Raw genomic sequence first — 27,927 nt, forward strand, 5'->3', positions numbered from 1 at the left:
AAAGTCCATTCAAAGAAGATAATTATAAAAGTGAGCACACGGACAGCTCTGAAGTTTTTTGAAGAGTCAGTATAGATGTCATGATGGATGCAGCAGAGTCAGACAGAAGGGTTTCTCCTCTGAAGAACTTTTTGGCTGGAGGGGTTGGTGGTGTCTGTCTCTTAGTCGCTGGACACCCGCTGGACACGATCAAGGTAAAACTTTATAAGGAGAAAGCTGAATGAGAAGATTCATTAAAACAAGGATGCATTGACAAGGCTGCAATTTCTAATACTTGAATATGATTTTTATCTGCTTTGGAATGATTAAGTAGCATTGTTTTTGGGTGATGCTTTCAATGTTGCATTCATCTAGACATACACGTACTGCTATTTTTTGTTACTATAAAATAGAAAGAACTGTAAATAAAAGAAACACAAGATCTGAATGGTGTAACTTTAATTCTGTTCTGGTTTATGCGACAGCTGTCAAATATTCACATCTACATGCTCACAATCCTTTCAATAATTGACAGCTTAGCACTTTTGGAATGGTTAATGTTTTAAAGACAAATGAAGTAATGTGGTCACAAAGAGGTTTCAGCAAGAAGACCTTTTGTGACTATAGTGATATGTTATCTAAAGACACAGAGGGAGCAAATGACAGATAACACCTGCTTTGTCTGACTTAGTGCTTTATCAGTTTTTGTTAGACCATGCTTTATCTCACATTGTGGTTAAGACACCCCAAGATCAATGGGTCTTACTTCATATTGCTGTGACTTATGTCATGTGAATATTCATGTTTCTACAGGTCCGTCTACAAACACAGGGATGTGTTGTCTACAGAGGAACATATGACTGCTTACGAAAGACTGTGTCCAAAGAGGTAATAGCTTTCTGTAAGCAAAAGTTTCTATTATAGCACACACAAAGTGTCCCCATTACATGACAAATAACAGATATTATTGAAATAGGTGTCTAACTACACTCCTGTTACTGTGACACCCCTAGACTCTGTAAAAAGTAACTGTACTAAGGTTACGTATGTAACCCAGTTCCCCTAGGGCACGAGAGCTGCATCCGAAAACGCTATGGGAACGCCTTCAGCAAGACCACGCTCTGAAACACATGTGCAATCAGTCCAATGGAGAATCGAGACGTCACAGGTGAGTGATGTAGAGACCAGAAAGCTATAAAAGCATGTGGGGCGCGTACGACCGGCATCTTCTGATTCAAGAAGCAAGCCCGTAGTTCAGGGTGGAGTGGGTCAACCCTGCAGTAAGCCGCTCTTGAAGTAACCCCATCACTGGACCAACTGGGCAGTGGACTGGGTTGAGCTGGCGACTGCTGCATCAAGAAGTGAACACGTTCTACTTCAGGGCATAGGGCATAGTGTTTCCTTGCGAGAGACCGGAAGCTATGAGCTGTGCCCCCTCAGGGGCCACACCCACAGTTTTATTCCCTGGGCCTTGGCTCCTGCCTCGACAGTAGAGCCCTGCACAGGCCTTAAATCTAAGCCCTAGCCCGGCCCTGGCCCGAGACTCACAGGCTGTATCCCGGCCCTTGTCCGACAACTTATCAAAATATTTGGCCCGAGTCTGACCCGAAGCCCGTCTTTTTTTCTGCCAAACAGCTAATACTGTTATAGCCATTAAAATAGACCAGATTTGTATTTAATGTTTTGTATTTAGAAAGTTTATGTTTTTTCGTTTTTTTCAGAATAATTTAGAGAAATGTTTGGAGTTTTTTGTTTGTTTTTTAAACGTAAGTTTTTGTTTTTTAAGTGACATCAATATCCAAGCGGTATGTGGTCCACAGTGAGTTTACTCAATTTAACCCACATATATCAAATCAACACTTGACTAGTCTACAATACAATCCACAGATATAAAACAAACATCAATATATCACAATGTTAGATTTAAAGTTTATTATCACCATCTCAGAACAAAGGCATTTCAAACAAAAATAGAGAGCAGGGCAGACAGCTCTGCTGCGCAAAACCGGAACATGTAAAGTCGCAGTGGTAAAATAAACGAATAATGAACAAATATATAAAGAATAAATAATAATATAGAAAACTTCAAAAACACAACTTTACCACATGGCTGGAAATCTCTATGCGGCGCAGAGTATGTGAGAGGAGTGGAGCGGCAACAATTTCCCTCCGCGCTCCGTGCATTTAATAATCACTCCGCTTCAGCTCTGCTCCGGGTTCACCATTTCCCGCTCCCGCTCCCGCTCCACTCCTCTCTCACTGATATCAGAAACACCGCTCCGCGTCAAAATAATTCAGTATGTTTGAAATGTAACAGTCCTGTTCATAAAATATAATAAAATAAAATAACAGGAGAGTTTCAAACACTAGTGTGCAATCTTTGTTCCTATCACATGCCAAGCTAATAATTGTCAGCATTAAAAGAGTATAATTGCTGCTTTTTGCAGTGCAAAGTTTGTAATGAAAATAACAATAGCTACGTTTTCGTCAGTTATTTTACCTACGGATCGCTGCATTTCTTACAGATTTCTGCTCATTCAAAATCGGATACGATTTCATTTGTTTTAATGCATTATTGACAGAGCGACTGCGTGTGAATAAGTGCTGTGCCTGTATAAATCATGCTTTCACATGAAAATATTCAGTAGGCTATCTTGAAGGAACAAACTAATTCCTTGTGAACTATAATTTTCCGCTCATCCATTGCCGTCATCATAGCCTTCACATTATTTCTGATTTGAGTGATCCATCTCTATCAAGCTTGCTAAACATGTTTAACATATGAATTCCTGCTTAATATGCAGTTATATTACGGACCGTTGGCATGAATTGTACTCTTGATGATGGAGCGGTGGTGGAGCGCTCTTGGAGCGAGTAAAAACCATGACGCTCCGACTTTTAAAAAATCCGCTCCTTCCTCCATTCAAAATCACACCGCTCCACTCCGCGCTCCGCTCACATACTCTGCTGTGCGCGAGTTAGGCATCACTGGCGCTTCCGTACCGCACGCATTAGATCTCATTAAACTTTTTTTTTTTTTTTTTTTTTTTCTAAAGCAGGCCCGAAGCCCGATATGCGTGCAAGCTATGACGTGAAAATTGGACCGAAGCCCGGCCCTAGGGGCATAAAAAAGTCGGGCCCCGACGGGCTCGGGCTCAAATGCAGGGCTCTACTCGACAGGATGTCTGCTCCCATTAAGATGCCCAGGGATGTGTACTGCTCTCAGAGAGAGGAGTTTCCCTTGGGCCCACACAAGGATCTGTTGAGCCAGCTTGTACAAGGTGGTTGATGTAAGAGACCACTGCTGTGTTGTCAGTGTGCACCAACACATGGCGATCTCTCACATCTGGGAGAAAGTGCTTCAGAGCCTAAAACACAGCCAACATCTCCAGGCAATTGATGTACCACATGAGATGGCGACCACTCCACAGACCGACATGACCGCTCCCCAACCAGTGAGGGACACCTCTGTCGCTAGCGTCACGCGGTGACAAGGAGCTCCCAGCACCCGGCCCTGAGTATGTAACTAGGGTTTCTCCTCAGGGAGAACCCCTTGGTTTTGAGCCACCTCTGCAAAGGTCTTATGTACAGCAGGCCAAAGGGTATCATACTGGACCCTACATCATTTTCAGAACAATGACGTACTGGCTGTAGAACCCGGAATCTCTTTCGAGAGGAGGAACCACCTCGATGGCCTCCTTCCTCAAGTGAGTTTTTACTTTTTGCTCCAACACCAGAGCCTGCTCGGGACCAACCGTGGTGGGAAGGACCCTGCTGAACCTGGACGGTGCAACACCGAACTGAATGCTGTAGCCTTTTTCTACAGTGCGCAGGACCCATTTTGAGACATCTGGCAGAAGCTTTCACGCTGCCAGATAGTCTACTAAGGAAATCAGTCTCTCGAGACACACATAGAACAATGCTGATCGACAGAAGCTGCCGGTCGTACGCGCGACGCGCCCCATGTGCTTTTATTGCTACCTGGTCTTATGTCACGCCTGTGAGGTCTCGATTCTCCATTGGACTGATTGCACACGTTTCAAAGCGTGGTCTTGCTGAAGGTGTTCCCATAGCATTTTTGGACACAGCTGAGTGAACTACTCCTTTAAGTTCCTGCTGGGGAACTTAAAGGAGTAGTTCACTTTCAGAACAAAAATGTACAGATGCAAGATACATCCAAGATGTTCATGTCTTTCTTTCTTCAGTCGTAAGGAAATTATGTTTTATGAAGAAAACATTTCAGGATTTCTCTCCATATAATGGACTTCTATGGTGCCCCCGAGTTCAAATGCTCATCTTGTCTAGCTCTGTGTGTACTCTGTGTAGAGATTAAAAAGTATATAAATTGTAAATGTTTTTAAAAAATAACTGATCGCTTCGCTAGATAAGACCCTTCTTCCTCGGCTGGGATCATTTAGAGCCCTTTGAAGCTGCATTTAAACTGTATTTTGGAAGTTCAAACTCGGGGGCACCATAGAAGTCCATTATATGGTGAGAAATCCTGAAATGTTTTCCTCAAAAAGCGTAATTTCTTTACGACTGAAAAAAGAAAGTCTTTAGAGGGCTGTGCTGAGAGAGGGAACATGGTTGCAGTAATGAGGACCGTCTATTTCAATAGATAAACCCAGTAGACATTCACAAAAAAGCACCTTTAAGACCTTTTCTTGTCATTTGATACCAAGTTTGTGCAGTTTTGGTTATTTTGTTCAGAGCTTAGTCAGGTTTTAAATTTCACGTTGGACATCAGCTGGGAACCAATCACAGTACCAGATTTGTGTATCATATAAATGTAACAGAAAGTTAATTTTAATTATCAGTACATTTATACAAATCATAACAACTTTTGGGATAAATCTTTTTTATGTCGTATTTGCATATAACCAGTGACAGAAGGATTTTACCCAAAAATACTTTGATTGCATGCACAACCTTTGACATCTACAACAAAAAACATGAGAAGTGATTTTAAAAGCATGTTTATTTTGTCAACTTGCTGTCCGCAAAGTTATCACAACAGACACGTTACTCAACAGTTGAGAAGCACTGATTTGATTAACATACTGTACACTCTCTCTTTCTCTGCCCTGTCAACTTTACCCTGTTTTAATGTTTGCAGGGAATATTTGGCCTGTATAAAGGGATGGGTGTCCCGCTAGCTGGTGTTGCCCCAATGATGGCTTTGAATTTCTTTGGCTTTGGTCTGGGAAAGGAACTTTTGCAAAGTGACCCGACTGTACCAATCACGTTAGTACTGGAGTGGGTAGATAAGAGAAAGGGGATGATTGTGATGTCATGTCTCTGCTGAATATGTCACATTTAGCAGTTTTAATTTCCATGATATACTTAGAGATAAAAGAGTGCATATGTTTTTCAGTGTGTGTGTGTGTGTGTGTGTGTGTGTGTGTGTGTGTGTGTGTGTGCACAGCATACATGAGTACACCTCCTCTAATACTTAGAGGGGTCATCCGGTGCCACATGCACTGTTACAAGCTGTTTGAACTGAAATGTGTGTTGGGAGTGTGTGTACACAACCACCCTAGAATGAAAAAGATCCACCCAATAGTTTTCTTTTAATTTAGTAAAATAATTTGCCTCTTCTCATATCGAGCGAGAAGCCCCTGTCTGCAGCCTGCAGATCGAGGCGGGGCTGAATCTGGGGCGGGGCTGCACGTGTCGCCCCGCCCACATGCTTTCTCATTGGTTGTAGGTAAATTAATAATGTCGAGATAACGTAACTCCCATAACTCATCTCATTGGTGGCAAAGTAATGACGTTGAAAACATTATGGAGTTAAGGGAATTGAAATAGCACAAATAGCAAAGGAAGTTACTAAAAATAATCAAATTGATTTTACAGTTAGTATTAGTAGAACAGAAATTAAGAGTATTATTAAAAATAAATTAAAGAAATAATGGCAACAACAATGGGGAGAAAATAGGAAAGGACGATGGTTTCATAAGATTCAAAGGAGAGTGGGAGAGATAAGGTGTACAGGGAGGAATAGGCGAGAAGAGACAATAATATCAAGGCTTCAGTTTGGACATATGGGATTAAATGGATCATTACTGAACATAGGTAAACATGGCACAGGGAAATGTGAATATTGCGGGCATGAAGAAACAGTGGAACACGTCATATTAGAGTGCAGGAAATATGAAACTGAAGACAATTGACCTTATGCACGGAGCGTAATATGGAATTACCCATATAACCAAAAGATGGCAGCAGAGGATTATTTATTATGCAGCTGCCTTTTAAACTCCCTATGTTTTTCAAGACGTCTTGCTTTTCGATTTCTTATAAAATTACTAGTATAATAAATTGTAGTACTTTTACCGTCCTTATGTATATAGTATAGGAACTGCAGAAAATCATTAAGCTCACAACCAAACAGCCTATAAGGGTGAATTATTTCAATACTAAGTTCACTACAAATGCATTAAATAATTGTGGTACAATAATTAAATAATGTACTCAATATGAATCGATAGGAATATGAAATATTTAATAAAATTTAATAACTACAAGTTTTTTCTTGAACTGTAAAATCTATTGAATAGCCTATATTTAACCAATACGGCGCATATTTAGCCGATTTACTCGCCTATTTTTTTAAACTGGCATTTGTCATTCTTGAAACGGTATACATGGACGTTTGGTCCTCTTAGACAAACAACACTTTTCCTCGATTGTGAGTGGATTATGTAGAGAAAACGAACAAAGTACGCTCATATTACGGCACAGTACAGTTGACCAGAGATGACTTAGCTGGCTTGACTAAACAAGGAAGTAATCCGTGCATATGGTCAATTAATAGCGAAATCAGAAGAAATGAAAATATGTTTCAATTTAGTAGATATACTTCGGGAAGGGTCAACAGATTGTTATAGGGTGTTATTTCGATTTCTTACAGAAATTAATGTATTTGAGCACAGAGGACCCAGACTGCTGTTTCGCGTGTCACTATTAGATCGGGAGGGAGAATCAGAAATAACTGTGAACATTATTATCTTAAATAAATAACAGTGAAATTAATTCATTCATGTGTCATAAATGTTTGTATCTATAAACAACTCTGATGTTTAACAACCCTTTTCTATTTATTAATTTAATAACATAAGGATAGTGGATACTCTTGCTGAGAATTTTCCACATTTATGTATCTTATTAACAATTAAGACAATAATCAAAAAAACTGGAAATAAACACCACTGGTTAACATTTTGATTTATTGTCACGAATTGCCAGAAATGGGATAACTAAACAGCGGAAAGATGTCTTGCTTGTAAATGTATGTAACCTTGGACCACAATCTTAATTGAGATTTGTACACATCTGAAAGCTGAATAAATAAGCAAAGGATTCAGCGTTTACATATAACGTATAATTCATAAGTATAGTTTCCAACTGCTGCGTGGCAGCGACGTCAATCCATTTCACTAACCAATGAGATGAGTTGTGGGAGGGATGTTGCGCCGACGTCATTAATTTACCTACAACCAATGAGAAGGCATGTGGGCGGGGCGACACGTGCAGCCCCGCCCCAGATTCAGCCCCGCCTCGATCTGCAGGCTGCAGACAGGTGCACTTGTATCGAGCCGTTCTCAGATGCCTGTCGTTGTGGCGTAACACCGACAGAGGCCGCTCCTGCCATAGTTGATAGACAGCAGTGTTTTAGCATAGACGCCCCGAGTGTAAACTGACAGCACTGAGGGAATGTGACAGCTGATCTATGGGTTCATGTTTACGTGAATCATTTCTCACTATACTGCTTTATAAACGAGGGTCAGTATAAAGCTTAGCTTTGTAACGCTAGATGGTTTAAAACGGTGTCTGTTAATGATTAAGATGTAACTTTAACACAATACCTGCAAAAGTGTTTACAACCCGCAACTGCACATGAGTAAAGACTATAACACTCACATTTATGTATTTCAATATAAGGACAGATTAAGTTATGTTAACCGATCACTTTTTTGCTCTCGTTCAATCAGCTATGCCTCAGCAAACACACCGCGTTCCTCTCTTTACCACAGTAAACACACCGCGTTCAGCTCTGTACCACAGTAAACACAGTAAACACACCACATTCAGCTCCACAGTAAACACAGTAAACACATCGCGTTAGTTTCCACAGTAAACACATCGCGTTAGTCTCCACAGTAGACACACCGCGTTCGTATCTCTCAGTACTCTACCCTGCCAGTACATATAAAGATAAATCAAAGTGACATTAAGTTTACTAACCATTCAGACACGTCCAGTATAAGCCGTAATTGCCAAACTTCTTAGCGGGTGTCATCTTGTTTCGGTTCCAACTCCGGTTTTTAAATTAAATTTTCAATGGATAGGGTTGTACAGTGTCTTCAAAGTCCCCCAAGTGCCGTTTCCCCCCAAACTATACAACTATATCCCCAACTGTTGGCTAGGCAACACCCCATGTGCTATGTAATGACACGCCCCACAGAACTGAGGGGCGGGGTGAGCAGAGGTTCATATCATTTAGGGCCAGGTACTGATATCGCTTGCTGAGAACAGAGGCATTGCTGAGAACCAGGTAAAATTAGTGTTTTTTTACACTACCATAGAGAATTTTTAATCAAAGTATATTACAAACTTTTCATTTGGACCCTAAAGCATCATATTAACTTGTGTAAAATGGGCATCGGATGACGCCTTTAACAAATTCAGCAATTACTCTTTACTTAGAAGACATGGTTGGCTTCTAAGTAAAGAGTACTGCAAAATCTGCTTGATCAGTTACCAAAGACGAATGTTAAAATTATTCAGTAAAATACAATTTTCTTATCAAAGTAATAAAATGTTGTGTTGCAAAAATGAGCACACCCTTCTTAAAGTTACTGAATAAAACTAAATAAAATTTCTGGTGTAATTTTAAGGCTAGTTTCGATCAACAGGTATGTTGAAATAAAACTGTTAAAGATAAGTAATTTCTTGACAATTAAAATGATATATAAGGCCCACTGAATCACACACAGACTTAATGCTAACAATAATGAAACCACTTGAGAGAGAACTGTCAGGATATTTATTTCTTAGCATAAAAGAGTGGTACAAGAGTACTTGGGTAAAAATATAGCAAAACTAACACAGAAATGAAAAAAAAATGGACTTGTGAAAAGGCCCCTGAAATAATTAGGCCTTCTCTTTAAGCTTTCATTTAGTGTTGAGTGAGTTTTTGCTTTTGTCTCAAAGCCGGCAAAAGCTATGAAAAGAGTGCCGCTTTATCTCACAGAGTAAGATGCAGCCTGCAGAATTGACATGCATTGTTGTGTATCCACACCAGAACTACCTACATTAAGCTTTCTCCAAGGCCCATATTTACAAAATATAGACTTCTAGGAATACATACTCTGGTCCCATGAGGCCAAGTTAATCATTTCGGATCTAACAGCATCCAAAATGTTATTGTGTTGCTAGAGGAGGAGTACAGTGAGAAGTGCCTGGTTCCCACAGTGATGTTCAGTGCTAGTAAAGCTGTTATATAGTGATGTATGGATGCTGAAGGTATGAAGGAGTTGTGCTTTATCAACTTTATCAACTCAGTGCCATCAATTCACAAACCACTCTGTGATGTAATCCAAAACTTGAAACAGAAGATGCTACCATCTCCTTATTTTTCTTCCTCAGTTGTTGGCCATTTGTTTTAACATTACAATGACGATATTCAATCTCCTAATGTAAAAATCCTTCAGTGCACATGTATTTCACTCAGTCAGATGTGACAATTTGTCATGAACTTGTACACTCAGCCAAAAAGTTCTAGAGGATATATTAAGTACTAGAATATTAAATTTGAATTAAATCTAGGTGTATTCATTTCTGCAATCCTTCATTTAAACAAAAATGGCTAAGTTACTTATTTTACAGATGTTAATGGCCATAATGGAATATATTTATATTCAGAAAATACATCTTTTATATTTAATCAGAGGGGGTGTACGCATTTATTCCTGTGAATATTGTGAATATAATATTTCACAATATATATTTTTTTCTGTATTTTTGATCAGATAAACGCAGCCTTGATGAGCATAAGAAACTTCTTTAAAATACATAAAAAATCTTACTGCTCTCAGACTTTTGATACATGTATGTTTATGCATATATATGAATAAATGCTATATAGACAACATAGATTGATGTTTGTCTTTTCTACTGCTGTCAGGAACACACAGATCTACTTGGCAGGGATGATGGCAGGAGTATTCACCACTGTGATCGTGGCCCCGGGGGAGAGAATCAAGTGTTTACTTCAGGCAGGGCAAACACACTACTGTCATAAATACTCTTGTATCTATAGACACCATTAGAATGGTAATAAAAGACTAAGAAATTAAAAAAAAAAACTTTGCCATAGCCACAGGATATTAGCTCACTTGACATTTATTCACCACAACCCTTTTTTTACAGTCAGAAAGCACAAGACTAGAACAGAATGCTGTCAATTTAGTTAATTTGGCACTCTAAGTTGTCTAAAACAAGTTGAAAATGTTTAAAAATAAAATCACATGATCAGTAAATTGACATAATTTTACACTGTGCCTAGTCATAAATTCCTGTAAACTTTAATTAAACTCAATGATGGAAACATTAATCATGTAAAATCTTGTAGTGTTGGTTATGATTTGTGTTTATTGTCATTTGCATCTGTGTTTTAGATCCAGTCTTCGGCCAGTCAGCTAAAGTACGCTGGACCAGTGGATTGTGCACTTAGTCTTTATAAGGAGCAAGGGATTCGCAGTGTCTATAAGGGCACTGTTCTTACTCTAATCAGAGGTTTGTGTGTATATATGTGCCTTCTCAAAGGTAAAATTATGTGATATAGTCCCTGACATATAGTCCCTGACAAAACTAATAGGTGGCTTGGTAACATACAATAAAAGTTACTCAGTGTGTTAATAAATGCTTTATTAACACGTATTTTTATCGTAATTCATGATTAATTCAGGTAGTTGTAAAACATTTAGTAGTTGTCAGTTACTGTATCTATTTTTGTGAGCTCATCTAAAGTCAAGACTATTTATGCCTCGTAAAACTTTGACAAAGCAGATTTAAAGGCTCAGCTATTGTCACGGATTGGCCAGGTTCCTCCACATCAATCACGCCACGTTCACCATCACCTGAATTCTAATCAGCCACACCTGCACCCAATCACCAGAGCACCTTCAAAAGCACACCACACACACCAGTCATTGTCCGGGCTCGTTTCAACGAAGCGGACTGGAGCGTAAGCCAGACCTCAACGAACGCTATCTTCAACCAACGTGAATCTCTACGAATCCTACTCTAATATACTTACCAGTCGCTACTTACCTTTGTCTCGTCTCTTCCAGTTGTCTTCCAGTTCTCCTCCAGTTCCAGTCATCCAGGGTGAACGAGCCGTAAGCCCCATCCATTCCTTCAGCGTGTGTGTGTGTGCCATAAGTCTTCCTGCACAGCGCCCGAATCCCTGCAAAGGATTGTCAAACATTAGTCTACTCCAGTCAACGCATCCAGCATTCCATTCAGAGAATTCTACCACTCACCTGATTCACCATCCAAGTCTTTAAATCTGCACTGCTGTTTAAAATAAACTCACTTAACGTTGATCCTCTTGTTGTCCGTCTGCTTCCATAACAGAAGCCCGGACCGATACAGCTGACAGCATGAGTGCACACGATCCATTCCAGGAATTGGTGGATTCTCTACGCAAAGTATTAACCGCTGGTCATGTCACTTCACCTTCTGCACCTCCGGCACCGTCACCACCGATCACTTCTTCGGATACTGGAGTTTCCAGTCCCATGGCTCGACCGGCGCCCTACTCTGGCGGGGCGGAGGAGTGCAGTGGTTTCCTATTACAATGCTCATTGATTTTCACCATGCAACCTTCTCTATATCCCACAGATCAATCAAAAATCGCCTTCATCGTCTCTCTACTCACTGGACCCGCTCTGCAGTGGGCTGACACCATCCTAACTCAAGCCGGACCGGTCACTCGTTCTCTCCAATCCTTCGTCTCTCACTTCAAGGAAGTTTTCGGCCATTCGGATGGTGGCATTTCGGCCAGTGAACAGCTCTACCATCTCTCGCAAGGTACGATGACAACACAAGAATATGCACTTCGTTTCCGCACCCTAGCGGCCGCGAGTGGATGGAACGAGCGGTCATTATTAACCACTTACCGGCTGGGTCTTGAGCCTTCACTGCGCCTCCAACTAGCTGCGTTGGACGACGCTATGGGTTTAGAGAAGTTCATTCAACAATCACTCAGATGTTCTGACCGGATGAAATCCTATCAATCCCATTCTGAAACCAAGTCCACTGCACTCCTCCCTCCATCGGTACCCGCCAACCCTCCAGAACCAGAACCAATGATCCTGGAATCTGGTAGACTGTCCGCCGCTGAACGACAGAGGAGGCTGGCCCGGGGTCTTTGTTTGTATTGTGGAGCCGGTGGACATACTCACATGAACTGTCCACTTCGTCCTATAAGAGCTGCAGTGAGTGTCATCCGGTCGGATGAAGAAAGTATGAACCCCCTCACGATATATGTACAGTTAACCACACCTCATTTCTCTGTTTCAGTCCCCGCGCTCATCGACTCCGGGTCAGCAGGAAATTTCATCTCGGGGGCCCTCTGTCGTCAGCTCCAGCTCAACACCAAGGCTTCGGCCAACGTCTACCAGATCCAACCCATAACCAATGCCTTCTCAGTACAACCACGGATCCAACGCAAATGCGAACCCATCCAACTTCAAGTCGGAGTACTCCACAAAGAGGAAATTCAGCTACTGGTTCTGGAGGGTGCCCACATGGACATCATACTAGGGCGCCCGTGGCTGGTGAAGCATGATCCTATCATCTCTTGGGGCTCCGGCGAAGTGATGCGATGGGGGAAGAAATGTTCATCCGAGTGCTTTCCAGATCTTCCTCGTCCCATTCCGAGTCCAGTTCCAGTCTATGTCACTTCCATTGAGAGCCCTATGGAAAAAAGGTCTACCAGTATCCCAGAAATCTACTCCGAGTTCCAAGACATCTTTTGCCCCAAGAGAGCTTCCCAGCTACCTCCACATCGGCCATGGGACTGCGCGATTGACCTAATTCCCAACGCGCCCTTGCCCAGAGGTAAGATCTACCCGTTGTCACTTCCGGAGACAAAGGCCATGGAGGAGTATATTCAGGAGGCTCTCAACCTGGGTTACATTCGCCATTCCACCTCACCAGCCACATCTAGTTTCTTCTTTGTGGCCAAGAAGGATGGAGGGCTGCGGCCTTGCATTGATTATCGCATACTCAACCAAAGCACCATCCCCTTCAAGTATCCTCTTCCTCTCGTCCCTGCGGCCCTAGAACAGCTTCGGACCGCCACCATCTTCACGAAGCTGGACCTCCGCAGCGCATACAATCTGGTGAGAATACGTGAGGGGGGGCGAATGGAAGACCACTTTTGTGACCCCTACTGGCCATTATGAGTATTTAGTTATGCTGTATGGTTTAGTCAACCACATTCCGTATTCCAAAATTTCATACATGAAGTCCTCCGGGAGTTCCTCCATCGTTCAGTGATCGTCTACATTGACGATATTTTAATCTACTCCCGGAGTGAGAAGGAACATCGTCACCACGTTGCAGAGGTCCTTCATAAACTCAGACAACACCACCTATTCCTCAAAGCTGAAAAATGCTCCTTTCATCTCCCGTCAGTCCAGTTCCTTGGTTACATCATCGACCGACATGGGGTCCGCATGGACGAGGGGAAGGTCTCTGCTGTCACCACCTGGCCAACTCCCACTACCATAAAGGAACTCCAAAGATTCCTCGGGTTTGCAAACTTCTATCGCCGGTTCATCGACAAATATAGCATCATCACCGCTCCACTCACCAACCTCCTCAAGGGAAAACCCAAAACTCTCCTCTGGTCCCCTGAAGCCGCCGCAGCCTTCCAGTCCTTAAAATCAGCCTTCACCCAAGCACCTCTACTCACCCATCCGGATCCAGAACGTCCATTCATCGTAGAGGTGGATGCCTCCACATCTGGAGTTGGTGCCGTCTTATCTCAGTACCATGGAACTCCCAAGAAACTCCATCCATGCGCCTACTTCTCCCGGAAGCTCAGCCCAGCGGAGAGGAACTATGACATCGGGAACCGGGAACTCCTGGCCATCAAACTCGCCTTGGAGGAGTGGCGGCATTGGTTGGAGGGCGCTAACCATCCATTCCAGGTCTTAACCGATCACAAAAACCTACAATATCTCCGAGCAGCAAAACGACTATGTCCCCGTCAAGCAAAGTGGTCCTTGTTCTTCTCCAGATTCCAGTTCACTATTTCCTATCGTCCTGGTCCAAAAAACGTCCGTGCTGATGCCCTGTCCCGACTAAACGACTCACAGGATACCCAAGAACCAACTTCCACGATACTCCCTGAAAAAATCATCGTCAGTCCCATCGAATGGGTAGCTCCTCCAGCCGTCGCCACTCCTGAACCCCGACCTCCGCCGGGCTGTCCTCCAGATCGTCAATACATCCCCAGGATCCAACGGGTAGATCTCATCCACTCCACCCATACCTCTCCGGGCACCGGACATCCAGGGGCCAACGAAACTCTCTCGTTGCTAGCCGAACGCTTCTGGTGGCCGGACATGGCAAGGGATGTGAGACGGTACGTCCAAGGCTGTAAGGAGTGTGCTACATCTAAAAGTCCCAGACACCTACCCTCCGGGAAGCTCCATCCCTTGCCAATTCCTAACCGCCCGTGGTCACACCTAGGAGTTGACTTCATGACGGACATGCCACCTTCGGAGGGAAATACCTGTATTCTCGTCATCGTGGATCGCTTCTCCAAATTCTGTAGATTGCTGCCCTTGAAAGGTCTCCCTACCGCGTTCGAAACTGCTGAGCTCCTCTTCAACCATGTCTTCAGGTACTTCGGCATCCCCGAAGATATAGTATCCGACAGGGGACCCCAGTTTATATCAAGGGTATGGAAAGCGTTCTTTAGGCTCCTAGGTGTGGCCGTCAGCCTCTCCTCTGGCTACCATCCGCAGACCAACGGCCAGACGGAGAGGAAAATCGAGGAAGTGGGGCGGTTTCTCCGGACCTTCTGTCACGCTCACCTGAACTCCTGGAACCAGTTTCTGGGCTGGGCGGAGTACGCCCAAAATTCACTGCGGCAAGCGACCACCGGCCTCACACCATTCCAGTGCGTCCTAGGATACCAACCTCCATTATTCCCCTGGAATGGTGAACCATCTGAGGTACCCGCAGTGGATTACTGGTTCCGGGAGAGCGAGAGAGTCTGGGACGAAGCTCACCATCATCTCCAGAGGGCAGTTCGCAGATTGAAATCCATGGCAGATAGGAGGAGGATTCCGGCCCCGGTCTATGCTCCCGGAGATAAGGTCTGGCTATCCACCCGGGACATTCGTCTGCGACTGCCCTCCAAGAAACTCAGTCCCAGGTTTGTTGGCCCCTTCACAATCCTGGAACAGGTCAATCTGGTAACGTATAAACTCCAGTTACCTCCACAGTACAGGATCCACTCCACATTCCATGTCTCTCTGCTAAAACCCTGGCACCCACCTCTTGTCTCTCCCACAGAACCTGGCCAAGAAGAGGAACCCCTCCCCCATTACTCCTGGAAGAAGGTTCAGTCTACACGGTTCGAGAGATTCTGCAGTCCCGACGTCGTGGTGGTCGCTTAGAGTATCTAGTGGACTGGGAAGGTTACGGTCCAGAGGAAAGATCATGGGTTCCTAGAGACGACATCCTAGACCCAGCTTTATTGGAGGACTTCCACGCTAACCATCCTGAGCAACCGGCACCCCGGGGAAGAGGCAGGCCACCACGGCGCTGGAGGTGTAGGCCCTCAGGAGCGGGCCCTGGGGAGGGGGGTAATGTCACGGATTGGCCAGGTTCCTCCACATCAATCACGCCACGTTCACCATCACCTGAATTCTAATCAGCCACACCTGCACCCAATCACCAGAGCACCTTCAAAAGCACACCACACACACCAGTCATTGTCCGGGCTCGTTTCAACGAAGCGGACTGTAGCGTAAGCCAGACCTCAGCGAACGCTATCTTCAACCAACGTGAATCTCTACGAATCCTACTCTAATATACTTACCAGTCGCTACTTACCTTTGTCTCGTCTCTTCCAGTTGTCTTCCAGTTCTCCTCCAGTTCCAGTCATCCAGGGTGAACGAGCCGTAAGCCCCATCCATTCCTTCAGTGTGTGTGTGTGTGCCATAAGTCTTCCTGCACAGGATCCCGAATCCCTGCAAAGGATTGTCAAACATTAGTCTACTCCAGTCAACGCATCCAGCATTCCATTCAGAGAATTCTACCACTCACCTGATTCACCATCCAAGTCTTTAAATCTGCACTGCTGTTTAAAATAAACTCACTTACCGTTGATCCTCTTGTTATCCGTCTGCTTCCATAACAGCTATCTTCTAAACAAAAAGGAAACAAACAACAGAGTGATACAGAACAAAGAAATATTTATTTTAAGATGCAAAAAACAAAACTGTACAATTGTACACTTGTTATAAAATGAAAAATAAACCTCTGCAATGTCATAGAACATTTAAAAATCCTGTACACCACCAGAAAACATTCAGAAAGTCTCAACCTGATATATAGATTTTTTTAGCGTTTGTTTAATGTACAGTATTTGATTTTGTTTTAGCTAATTGTGAATCTTCAGTTTGAAATGTAAAATCTATTTGAAATTGCCACATTTGGCATGTCTTTGTGACTCACTGTTTGCACTGAAATGTGTGTGTGTGTGTGTGTGTGTGTGTGTGTGTGTGTGTGTGTGTGTGTGTGTGTGTGTGTCCTGTATCACTCTGTTGTTTGTTTCCTTCTCTTTATAAGATAGCCGAGCCTTTAAATCTCTTTTGTAAAAGTTTTATGAGGTATAAATAGTCCACACTTTAGATGAGCTCACAAAAACAGTTAACTGACAACTACTAAATGTTTTATAACTTCCTGAATTAATCATGAATTACAGTAGGAATATGTGTTAATAAAGCATTTTATTAACACACTGTCACTATATTTCTAAATAAAATGTATAAATGTACATTTAAATAGTTCATTAATCATTTACTTATACTTTCTAAATGATCTTATGAACCACTGATGACAACTAAATAACTGATTTGTAAATAATGTAACACTTAATTTAGAAATGATAAATTGATCATTAAGTAATGAAAATACAGAATTAAACACATTATAGATATGTTTCAAAATCAGGAACAAAACATTTATAGCTGCATTTATAAACAGCTTACTACTGTCTATTAATGTATAGATAATGATTTATAAATGATGAATTGCTTGTTTACTAATGCTTAACTAATGGTTCATAGTGTGTAGTTATTACAAATTGTTACCGGTGGCTTTTATGGATTATGGATGGTGTTTTTTTTCTTTCAGATGTGCCTTCAAATGGTGTATATTTTCTAACTTATGAATACTTAAAACAGTTTCTGACCCCTGAGGGAGAGAGGTAAGAGCCACTACTTTGTTACTCTAGCTATAAAAAAAATATTAGGATTTATAACTAATATTCATTTCACTTTCTCCAAGTGTTCATCATCTCAGCACATCCAGGGTTCTTCTTGCAGGTGGGATCGCTGGCATGTTAAACTGGCTGATTGCTCTTCCTGCAGATGTGCTAAAGTCAAACTACCAAACAGGTACACAACAAACATTTCTGAATGTCTCATTGTGTTTTATGATTTTTAAATGGCTCCACATTGTACCCTAGAAGCACAAATAATACTATTAAAAGTACGTCAGCGAATTATGTGGGAGATGCACTTAACAGTTGCTCTTCTTTTGTGTGTGTAATTTCAATGCAAAAACCTGCATCGTATTAACTAACTATAAGCAAACTAATTTACAAAGCACTATCAGTGCTATAGAGATAGAGTGCATTTAGGCCACGCCCACAATCCGATGCTCTCCATTGACTTTGTATTGCGGAAAGCTGACTCCTTGTCATTTCTGACTTATAACAAAAAACAGAACAATGTCTAAAAGCTGCTATGATTCAAGGTGTACAGTAAGCAAGCTAAAAAACACAGAACTACGTTTTTATAAGCTGTCGACCCAAAAAACAAGTGTTTTAGGATATAGATAGTTGTAGAACATAGAACGTTGTAGGACATAGATAGTTGGGCCATTCAGTTGGATCATTTCTCCAACAAAAGGAAGACAAGGAAAGGAGACCGATAAAATTTGGTTTTTCAATATACAGGGTTCGTACGGGTGCTTGAATTCCTTGAAAATGCTTGAATTTTAATGTAGTGTTTTCAAGGTTTGAAAAATGCTTGGATTTTGGATGAAGTGCTTGAAAGTGCTTGAATATGCAGTTGCATCGGTTTCATATTAATTCGCTTTCATACTTAATAGTTATTTTTTGTTATGCTTATAATATGTAAAAGAAAGAAAAGAAAAAAACAGCTCCGCTCGAGTGTGCACGTTCTTTCTTTCTTGCTGCGCGCCCTCTGATGGAACAGAGCGGTAGATAAAACATGCCAGTTATCAGGAGGTTGTTGCATCAGTCCTCGATGGCATGAAAACGACAAGTAAGAATTATGTTTAAAACGAGAATTTGGGGATCGCAAAATTGCCAGCCTGATGCCCCGGGGCTATTGTGTTTTCCAGTCGTGCTGCTAGAATGTTTCACCGGACTATCTTAAAGTAGAGGGCTCGTGCGGGTCATTACAAACTCATCAATTTAGCCTTATCAAAGTTAAGGCCATACAAAGTTCTAAATGTATTAAATAGTATAAGAAAAGGCTTAATTATAAGTTTAAGAGTTAGGGACGGATATACGAGAATCGCGATAGGGCTGGATAAAACTTCAAAAGGCAATGATATTGAATATTGAATAAACATACACACTGCACGTTTCAAAGTCAAAACGCGGCACGGATGTCTTTATATGAATGTATCTGAAGGGAACCGGCTGTCCTCAGAAACGTGTCGTTGGCATTTTCATTTCATGTCTGATAAAACTGGTTGTGGCTAGAGGGTATACAGCTTAGACCGGAAACTAACAATGAAATTAATTGTTCTACCTATTAGATTGTATTTTATTAACGTCTACACCTACCCCAACCCTAAACTTAGCCCTTACTATAATACAATTTTTTTTTTATTGTTGTACAGTGTGACAAAAATAACGTTAGACTGATGTGCGCATGCCCAGTAGCCATAGCTGTATCCCTTCTAGACTTTACCGATAAAACTGCGTTAATGCTGATTTGTGTACAGCCGTTACTAGGAAACCGTAATATTTCAGCACTCCTAAAGCGCCCCCTCGTGACAGGGAATGAATTTGCGAATATTCAGCTGTTTAGCAAGATAATTACAAATATTGGCCCATGTTTTTATGCAGCAAACACATAAGAGTTGTAAATGTAAAAGTTATGTGCTTTCTAAAAATCTAAACAATTGAGACAGTAATATTTATGTTTTAAATAAATTATACTTGATATATCAATTTTAAAGGTATAAAGGATGAAATGCCATTGTATAAGATGTTTTGTTCTTGTGAAAATCTGAATTATAAATCATGTCATTTTATGGCTTAATGTTACTGTACATTGTTCAACCCAACTACAGTGTTCATTTTACTTGTGCAGCTCTTAAAAAGGGTCATAAATTGCCTTAAATTGATATTTAAAAATTCTGTAATACACTGTGAAAATAGTGAAAAAAAATACCTTGATATTTGTGAATAGGAAATCAGGTAGGAGTCTAAATGTCAGTCAAAAATATTTTCAATGTTTAAAAAATGGTCTTTTTTCATTTGGGCCAGTTAAATTTTATTATTAATTTTATAGTGTCTTTTTGACTACCTTTTAGTACTTTTAGGCTGAAATGTGAAATGTATTTGTGAAAATCCTTCAAGTTTTAGAAAGTTTTCAAGTTTTATAATTTTAGTTTATCATATTTTTTTACAGTCATTTTATACCAGTCATTAATGTGTTACCATAGACATTGCCCTACTCCACTCATACAGTATTACTTTTATTTGTGCAGGTCTTAAAAGCCTTTAAATTTTATTTTTAAAATACTACAGATACTCAGTAAATTATATAAATTATATATTTTAAATTATATAATTTGTATACTGAATGTTGACTATTTATATGGGGCAATGTTATATGCAATCTAGACAGTTGTTTTTTAATAGCACAATAACATTTGATTTAAAATTTATAACTCATGTATGTGAATACGTAATTTGCCACAGTGCTGGAAAATCTTGAAAATGCACCTTGAAAGTGCTTGAAAAGTGCTTGAATTTTACTTTGGAAAAGGTGTAAGAACCCTGAATATATCTCCTCCTTTCAGGGTGGTGAAATAATCCTTTGATATGGTTAAATAATGAATGTTTACGCCTCCAGCGGGCATAGTTCTTAGAGTAATAAGACACGTTGCACTCTACTTTTGTGTCCTTAAATGCTCGTTTTTAGGTCGACAGCTTATAAAAATGTAGTTCTGTGTTTTTTTAGCTTGTTTACTGTACACCTTGTCACATAGGAGCTTTTAGGCATCGTTCTGTTTTTTGTTATGAGTCAGAAATGATAAGGGCTGGATCGCTTTTCCCTCTGGTGGGCGTGGTTTTCAGATTATGTCGCTCTGTCTCTATACCATGTATATTTAAATGAGTCTTCTGCACACACTTAGTAGTGTTAAATCTAGACTTACCAAGTAGCCAAAAGCATTTTAATGAACCGATTAGGCTGATCACATCGCTGTATAGTCTATAGCACGTGTGGCATGGTATTTAGGCAATTTTTTTTTTTAGGCTTATTTTTTGCCATTTTTGCCTTTTATTGTGATAGGACAGATCAGAAATGACAGGAAGCGAAGTGGGAGAGAGATAGGGGGCAGGATCAAGAAAGGTCCTTAAAGGAGTAATTCACTTTCAGAACAAATATTTACAGATAATATACTCACCCCCATGTCATCCAAGATGTTCATGTCTTTCTTCAGTCGTAAAGAAATGGTGTTTTTTAAGGAAAACATTTCAGGATTTCTCTCCATATAATGAACTTCTATGGTGCCCCCGAGTTTGAACTTCCAAAATGCAGTTTAAATGCAGCTTCAAATGGCCCTGAATGATCACAGCCGAGGAAGAAGGGTCTTACCTACTGTAGCAAAATGATTCTAAAAATATTTACAACATATATACTTTTTAATCTCAAACGCTCGTCTTACCGAGCTACACAAGATGAGCATATGAGGTTAAAAAGTATATAAATTGTAATTTGTTTTTTAGAAAATAACCAATCGTTTTGCTAGATAAGACCCTTCTTCCTTGGCTGTGATCGTTTAGAGCCATTTGAAGCTGCATTTAAACTGCATTTTGGAAGTTCAAACTCTGGGGCACCATAGAAGTCCACTATATGGAGAGAAATCCTGAAATGTTTTACTCAAAAAGCATAATTTCCTTACATCTGAAGAAAGAAAGACATCAACATCTTGGATGACAAGGGGGTAAGTAAATTATCTGTACCTTTTTGTTCTGAAAGTGAACTACTCCTTTAAGTCAGGATTCAAACACGGCACACCCGGAGCGCAATGGAGCTGTATGTCGGTGCGCTGCCCACAAGGCTATCGGCACTGATATATCTGGGCAATTCTAATCTGAAAATTATGATGTCATTTTTTTTTTTTCATGTATATAAAGAAATAGGAGTAAGTGTCATATTATACACTGACCAAAATTATAAATGCAACACTTTTGTTTTTTCATGAGCTGAACTCAAAGATCTAAGACTTTTTTTTGTGTTAGTGAGCACTTCTTCTTTGCCGAGATAATCCATCAACTTCACAGGTGTGGCATAGCAAGATGCTGATTAGACAGCATGATTAGACAACATGATTAATGCACAGGTGTGCCTTAGGCTGGCCACAATAAAAGGACACTCTAAAATGTGCAGTTTTGGTCAGTGTATATCATATAACACAATAGATGTAGTAGAAACCTTCTTTTCCATATTTATGGGCATGGCATAAACACATAATAAAAGATGTTAGCCTTACAGAAAGTGGTTTCGAACATAGATTTTCATCTACTTGCTCAGTATTAGAAGTTTGTTTAACCAAAAGCCACCTCTGTTTTTTTCCCCCTAAAAAATACTTTGTTTTGGTCACACCATAAATTCCAATGCTCCCAATGAAAGCTATAGTAATGTTTGTCAAACTGCCAGTACTTTTTGTTGTATGATAACACCAAAGGCTTAATCATGGCAACCAGTGTTGGCAGTAACGCCGTTTAAGTATAACGGCGTTAGTAACGGAGTTCATTTTTCAGTAACGGAGTAATCTAATTAATTACTTTTCCCATCGTTGCAACGCCGTTATCTTTACTGAGAATGTAAAGTGTCGCGTTACTAAAATTTGGTTGAATAAAGCGCGAGGTGTCATGCTTTGGCTACCCATCAGCTGCCTGGAGAGCAGGGGTGGGGATGATGACACCGTTGCAAATGCGATGATGATTGGCTGGGTGGGCGGTGCCCTGCTCACGCTGTCTCAGTCACTGCACGCTCTGACCAAGCGTGCCGTAGGTGTCCTGAAAAGTGAAGCCAAAAGTTTTCGATCGCCCCCCGGTGGCTGGCTGCAGTATAGGTCATAAACCCCGCCCTCCCCATGTAATCTAATGGGACGTGAGCCAAACTAAATAATCGAATTACACGGCAAATATTTTTTTTCCAAAGGTGATTTCCATCGTGTGAGGTAGTTCTTATAATGCTGATCCATGCTCAGGTGTTCGTTTTTCTAAAAAGTTTGCTTTTAAGTAGTTATTTGATGCTATAAAAATGGGGTGTGGTGTCATGATTGTGATCGTGCGATTGGGTCTGCGAGAGTTTGGGCGGGACTTTGACACCGCGGCTCCGCCTCACGACTCTACTGCGCATGCTCTGGCTCCAAACGAACCTCTACTGCGCATGCTCTGGCTCCAAATGACGTAACTTCCCCCAAGATGGTAGCGGCCATATTGAGCTGTTTTGGCTTCACTTTTCTATAGTGGAAAGAAGCGGAAACGCGTTGTCCATCTTTTTTACAGTCTATGGCTCTGACAAACACAAGACAGCGTGAGTGACAATGGCGACGAGCCGGGGAAATTCAAAGGTAGCGTTCGCGAACTGGAAGTACCGGCACTACTTCTCGTTAATTGAAATTAAAGGCATACTGAATATTTAAGAGTTGGATAGTGTTCTGTTTATTGTGCAGTAGGCCTAATATACAGTTACAGAGATTTGCACTAATGGCCAGGTTTTCCTTTGTTTTTTTTACCCAAGTTTACATTTGTGTCTTTATTTTGCACAATATTTATTTTTTATATGTTTTTATTTCTATGCATATCATATAGCAGGCTGCAATCTATTGAGCTCAAATAAATACCAAATGTTCTACAATACTGTATATAGTGTTTTTATTTCTCAATCAGTTAATATAAACATCTTTGATATTAAAGATGTTATAGAACGTAATAGCGTTATAGAACATAAAAAACAACGTCACAGTTACTTTGCTGAGTAACTAATTACTTTTACAATGTGGTAACTGAGTTACTAACTCAATTACTTTTTGGGAGAAGTAATTTGTAACTGTAACTAATTACTTTTTTAAAGTAAGATGACCAACACTGATGGCAACCCTCTCACACAATGGAAATTTTCGGACCCCAAGATTCAACTAACATCTGCAATCCTTACGAATTGTTTAGCCACTTGAACCGTCCTTCTCACTGTGCATGTGGCCACTATATACACACAATTGCCAGTCAATTTGGTCGGTTACACTTTTTTTGTTTTTCTATAGTAAACCTAAAATATTCAAGTAGTTTTACTATGACTGCATAGAAAAACAGCAAAGTCTTGTATTTGCTGTGGCAACCAGATACAGTATGTCACAAAAGTACACCCCTCACATTTCAGCAACCATTTTAGTGTATCTTCTCAAGGGACAATAAACAATACTATAGAAATAAACTTGGATATATTTTAGTGTAGTCAATGTGCAGCTTGTATAGCAGTATAGAATCATTGTCCCCTGAAAATAACTCAACATACAGCCAAAAAATATGTTGTTGTTTTTTTTCCCATTTTTTGGAGAATAAAATGTATAAAATCAAGCAAATTATATATAAACAAATCCCTCAGTAAAAACCTTCAGTATATAGACAGGAATAAAAATGTAAAGTTTGTTGTGTGTAAGTGCTACTGAAGTAGAGATGTATGGCTCAGTGTAGGAGAACTAGTTTTAAGAAAATTGATTGTAATTGACATCTATTGACACAAATAGATCAAGTGCTGTAAAAGAAACACTTAACAGTGTCTTGTGGGTGTTTCCTTTTCACTAGTCTGAAAAAACACTTTATGAAACAGCAAAAAGCCCAAAATCTTTGACAACTTGACAGGTGCATAAAAAACAGCGTTTTTCCCCTTAATTATTGTATCTAAAAAAAATTTTTTTTAAATGTATTATAATAGCTATATTATACACAAATTTTATTATTTTATTATTATTATTATTTTTAAATATTTAGAAGCATCTTTTAGTTGCTATGTTTCCACAAGCTATGGCCATGGGTCAATCATTAACATCACTTTTAAATGAACATTTCAACTATTATCATACTATGGCTCAACAACCTTTTGTCGCACTTTACTGTATTGTAAGTCTGTCCTATAGGAAGGTGGAATACGCTTCAGTTAGATTTTTAAGAATTAATAGAGATGCCAGTAATTGTGAAACACTTCTTGGAGAAAAAATATATTTGTATTTGTTTATATATAGTACATTTATTCATCATATTTTTAAAAAATAATTTTACTTCAATTAAAAGTTGTAACTTTTTTCCACGGTATGCTTTATTTGTAATTACCAATATTTGTGGGTTGCACTTAATACCAAAAGCATGTACACGCTCAAAAATAAATGTTCTTTAAAAGTTTCTTCAAGCAATGCCATAGAAGAACTATTTTTAGTTCACAAAGAATCAAAGGTTCTTTAAAGAACCATCTCTTTCTTATGTTTTTATAATATGAAGAACCTTCATTTGCCACAAAGAACCTTTTGTGAAACAAAAAAGGTTCTTCAGATGTTTAAGATTCTTTAGACAAAAAAGATTATTCTATGGCATCTTGAAGCACCTTTATTTTTAAGAGTGTAGTAGCTATGTTTGTGATTAGAACAGAAAATGCAGACAATGTTCTGTCCTCTATCCTGCAGCTACAGACGGCCGTTACCGGGGCTTAAGAGATGTGTTAAGAACACTGTTACGAGAGGAAGGATCCCATGCTCTCTACAAAGGCTTGAGTGCAGTCATGTTACGAGCATTTCCTGCTAATGCGGTGAGAAAACATACTCATGCTACCAATACATATGTGACCCTGGACCACAAAACCAGTCTTAAGTCGCTGGGGTATATTTGTAGCAATAGCCAAAAATACATAGTATGGGTCAAAATTATAGATTTTTATTTTATGCCAAAAATCATTGGGAAATTAAGTAAAGATCATGTTCCATTAAGATTTTTTGTAAAATTCCTACTATAAATGTATCAAAATGTAATTTTTGATTAGTAATATGCATTGTTAAGAACTTAATTTGGACAACTTTAAAGGTGATTTTCTCAGTATTTTGATTTTGTTGCACCCTCAGATTCCAGATTTTCAAATAGATGTATCTCGGCCAAATATTGTCCTATCGTAACAAACCATATATCAATAGAAAGCTTATTTATTGAGCTTTCATATGCTGTATACATCTCAGTTTTGTAAAATTTTACCTTATGACTGGTTTTGTGGTCCAGGGTCACATATTTCAGTATCAGCACTGAATTTGCCCATTGACATTAAAACATTTATTACAAAGCTCTAGTAGAGTTGTAGAAAATGGTTTTGTGAGCCATTTAGGATGTTATGGATTTCTGACTAAGCATATCTAAGTTGGTATTGGTCAAGCCTTACAAAAATATTTCTCACCTTTGAAATCAGACAAGACTTATGCTGCCTTCACTTGCTTTCAGAAATGCCTTACTTCCCACTTTGTGTTGTTCGAGTTTGTCATGTTCAGGTGCAGAATAAGAATCATGACGCTCATTTTCAGGTCATGCCCAGTAACTCTGATGTGGGTCTGTTTAAGACTTTATTTAAAACAGACTACTCTCTAGCTATAGTTGTCTTTTCAGCTATTTAGTGGTTATTCTAATATAAATGTCAAATTAACCCTCTCGTTGCATTCGGATTCCTGTCACACCTTTGATATTCTTTATAATTGCTTATAAATCTCTCATCATGCTATATTATCACCAGATATTGGATTCAATCTTTTAATCAACTTGTTTCCTTTCATTTAGGACTGGTTTTATGTTTCTATTTGCATCTGATTAATCGTAAGCCTCATTTATCCAAAAGTAGGCACCTAATTTTTTTAAATGTGAAAAAAAAAACATTTTTTATGAATAATGTTCACAATATGAGATATAAAAATTATGAAAATTTGCAATGTTTATCACACTAGTGTGCTTTAATGTTTAATTGGGAAGGTTGCTTTTAAATGCTTTTATTTTGTACAAAATTGCACAAAGTCACACTTGTCAAAAATGGCCGGCCATTGAAAGTGAATGGAGAAGGTCACAAAAAACAGTATCCAACAGTATCCAAATCCTAAAATCCACAATATAAAGGAAAAAAAGTGGCCATATGGGTTTTTTGTCATGTATTTACTGTGTATCATAGGATATAGTTTAGTAATGTCACACAAGCAGGTGTGCTGTTTTTTCCCAGTCAAACAATTTCTTTCTAAAGCTACTTTTTGTAATGTCTGTTCAATGCTTTTCTCACTTAACACAATAATGACTTTAATCTTTTGGGGCCATGGGGCAATCTTTCAGGTGACATTGACACAGACATTCTAAACTGTTTACAAACATTTTCTTACAGCTCTGCATTTGTTTTTACTCTCTGTCTTTGTCCTTCTTATAGGCTTGTTTTCTGGGTTTTGAGGTTGCGCTAAAGTTCTTAAACTACATTGCTCCAGACTGGTGATTTCACAACTATTAAGGGATACTATACGACTGATATTTGAATACCTTTCTCTCTTTTTTTTTGTGTAGCATTGTTTCACAGCTCTTTTGATGCCATTTTAGACAGTGTCAGTTACATGTCTTTAGTGAGGGACAGAAAGACAACAATGTGAGTTGTTTTCTCCTTACCATTTAATTTAGAGGAGATGACAGAATTCTGTGTCTTATCCAAAGAAAGTTTACAGTCACGTCTGTTACTTTTGTATGATGCGCTCTCACCTATTATGTCTCTCTTATCTGTTATCTTATGTTAATTATTTGCTATTTAATAATTATAATAATTTAAAAAATTATGTTTCATTTGTAAATTTCTGGATGTTTAAAAAATTATTAGTTTTGCATTAAAACCATGTCTTTAAAATTGTGTTTTTAATGCATTAATGGAACTGTCATGACAAAAAAAACAATCATGCATTTACATTTTATTTAATAACTTTAGACCAATTACTATTTGTGAAATTCACAATCCTTGTATCATACTGTAACTGTATATAAAATCATAAATGTTATTTAGCTGGTCACCTTAGTTATTAAAAAGTAAAAACTGAAATATTACACTGATGTAAGTATTCAGACTCTTTTTTGGGTAGGATGCCACAAGCTTTACATACCAGGCTCTGTAATATGTAGTGAATTTTACAGGACACTCATCTCATTTTAACTTGGCAAACCTAGGGACACCAATTATGTAGTGAGTTCTGCTTTCGCCCACTAGGAAGGCGAAATAGTGTAGTGATGGCCTGATGGGTACTCGTATCACAGATGACGTTATGATTCTTGGATCACATGTCACTTAATGTGCGGTTATGAGT

The 27,927-nt window shown here is 39.7% G+C and overlaps 1 protein-coding gene across 1 annotated transcript; it reads left to right on the forward strand.

Moving 5' to 3' along the window:
* Positions 1-83: 83 nt before the first annotated feature.
* LOC141291614 (mitochondrial carnitine/acylcarnitine carrier protein) lies at positions 84-27,522 on the forward strand. The gene is made up of 9 exons (XM_073823774.1): positions 84-194; positions 793-867; positions 5,096-5,223; positions 10,169-10,259; positions 10,662-10,779; positions 17,431-17,503; positions 17,584-17,693; positions 25,258-25,379; positions 27,015-27,522. The coding sequence occupies exons 1-9, from the start codon at positions 84-86 to the stop codon at positions 27,075-27,077; spliced, it is 891 nt and encodes a 296-aa protein (XP_073679875.1). The 3' UTR covers positions 27,078-27,522.
* Positions 27,523-27,927: the final 405 nt, after the last annotated feature.

The sequence above is a fragment of the Garra rufa genome, chromosome 18, assembly GCF_049309525.1.
Source record: "Garra rufa chromosome 18, GarRuf1.0, whole genome shotgun sequence".
NCBI classification, from domain to species: Eukaryota; Metazoa; Chordata; class Actinopteri; order Cypriniformes; family Cyprinidae; genus Garra; species Garra rufa.

What these genes read in the sequence shown, in the direction of transcription:
- LOC141291614 (XM_073823774.1), top strand. Translation starts at nt 84, where the DNA reads ATGGATGCAGCAGAGTCAGACAGAAGGGTTTCTCCTCTGAAGAACTTT. An exon ending in ACCCGCTGGACACGATCAAG is followed by an intron (nt 195 to 792) that starts GTAAAACTTTAT and finishes ATGTTTCTACAG; the next exon opens with GTCCGTCTACAAACACAGGG. An exon ending in CTGACCCCTGAGGGAGAGAG is followed by an intron (nt 17,504 to 17,583) that starts GTAAGAGCCACT and finishes ACTTTCTCCAAG; the next exon opens with TGTTCATCATCTCAGCACAT.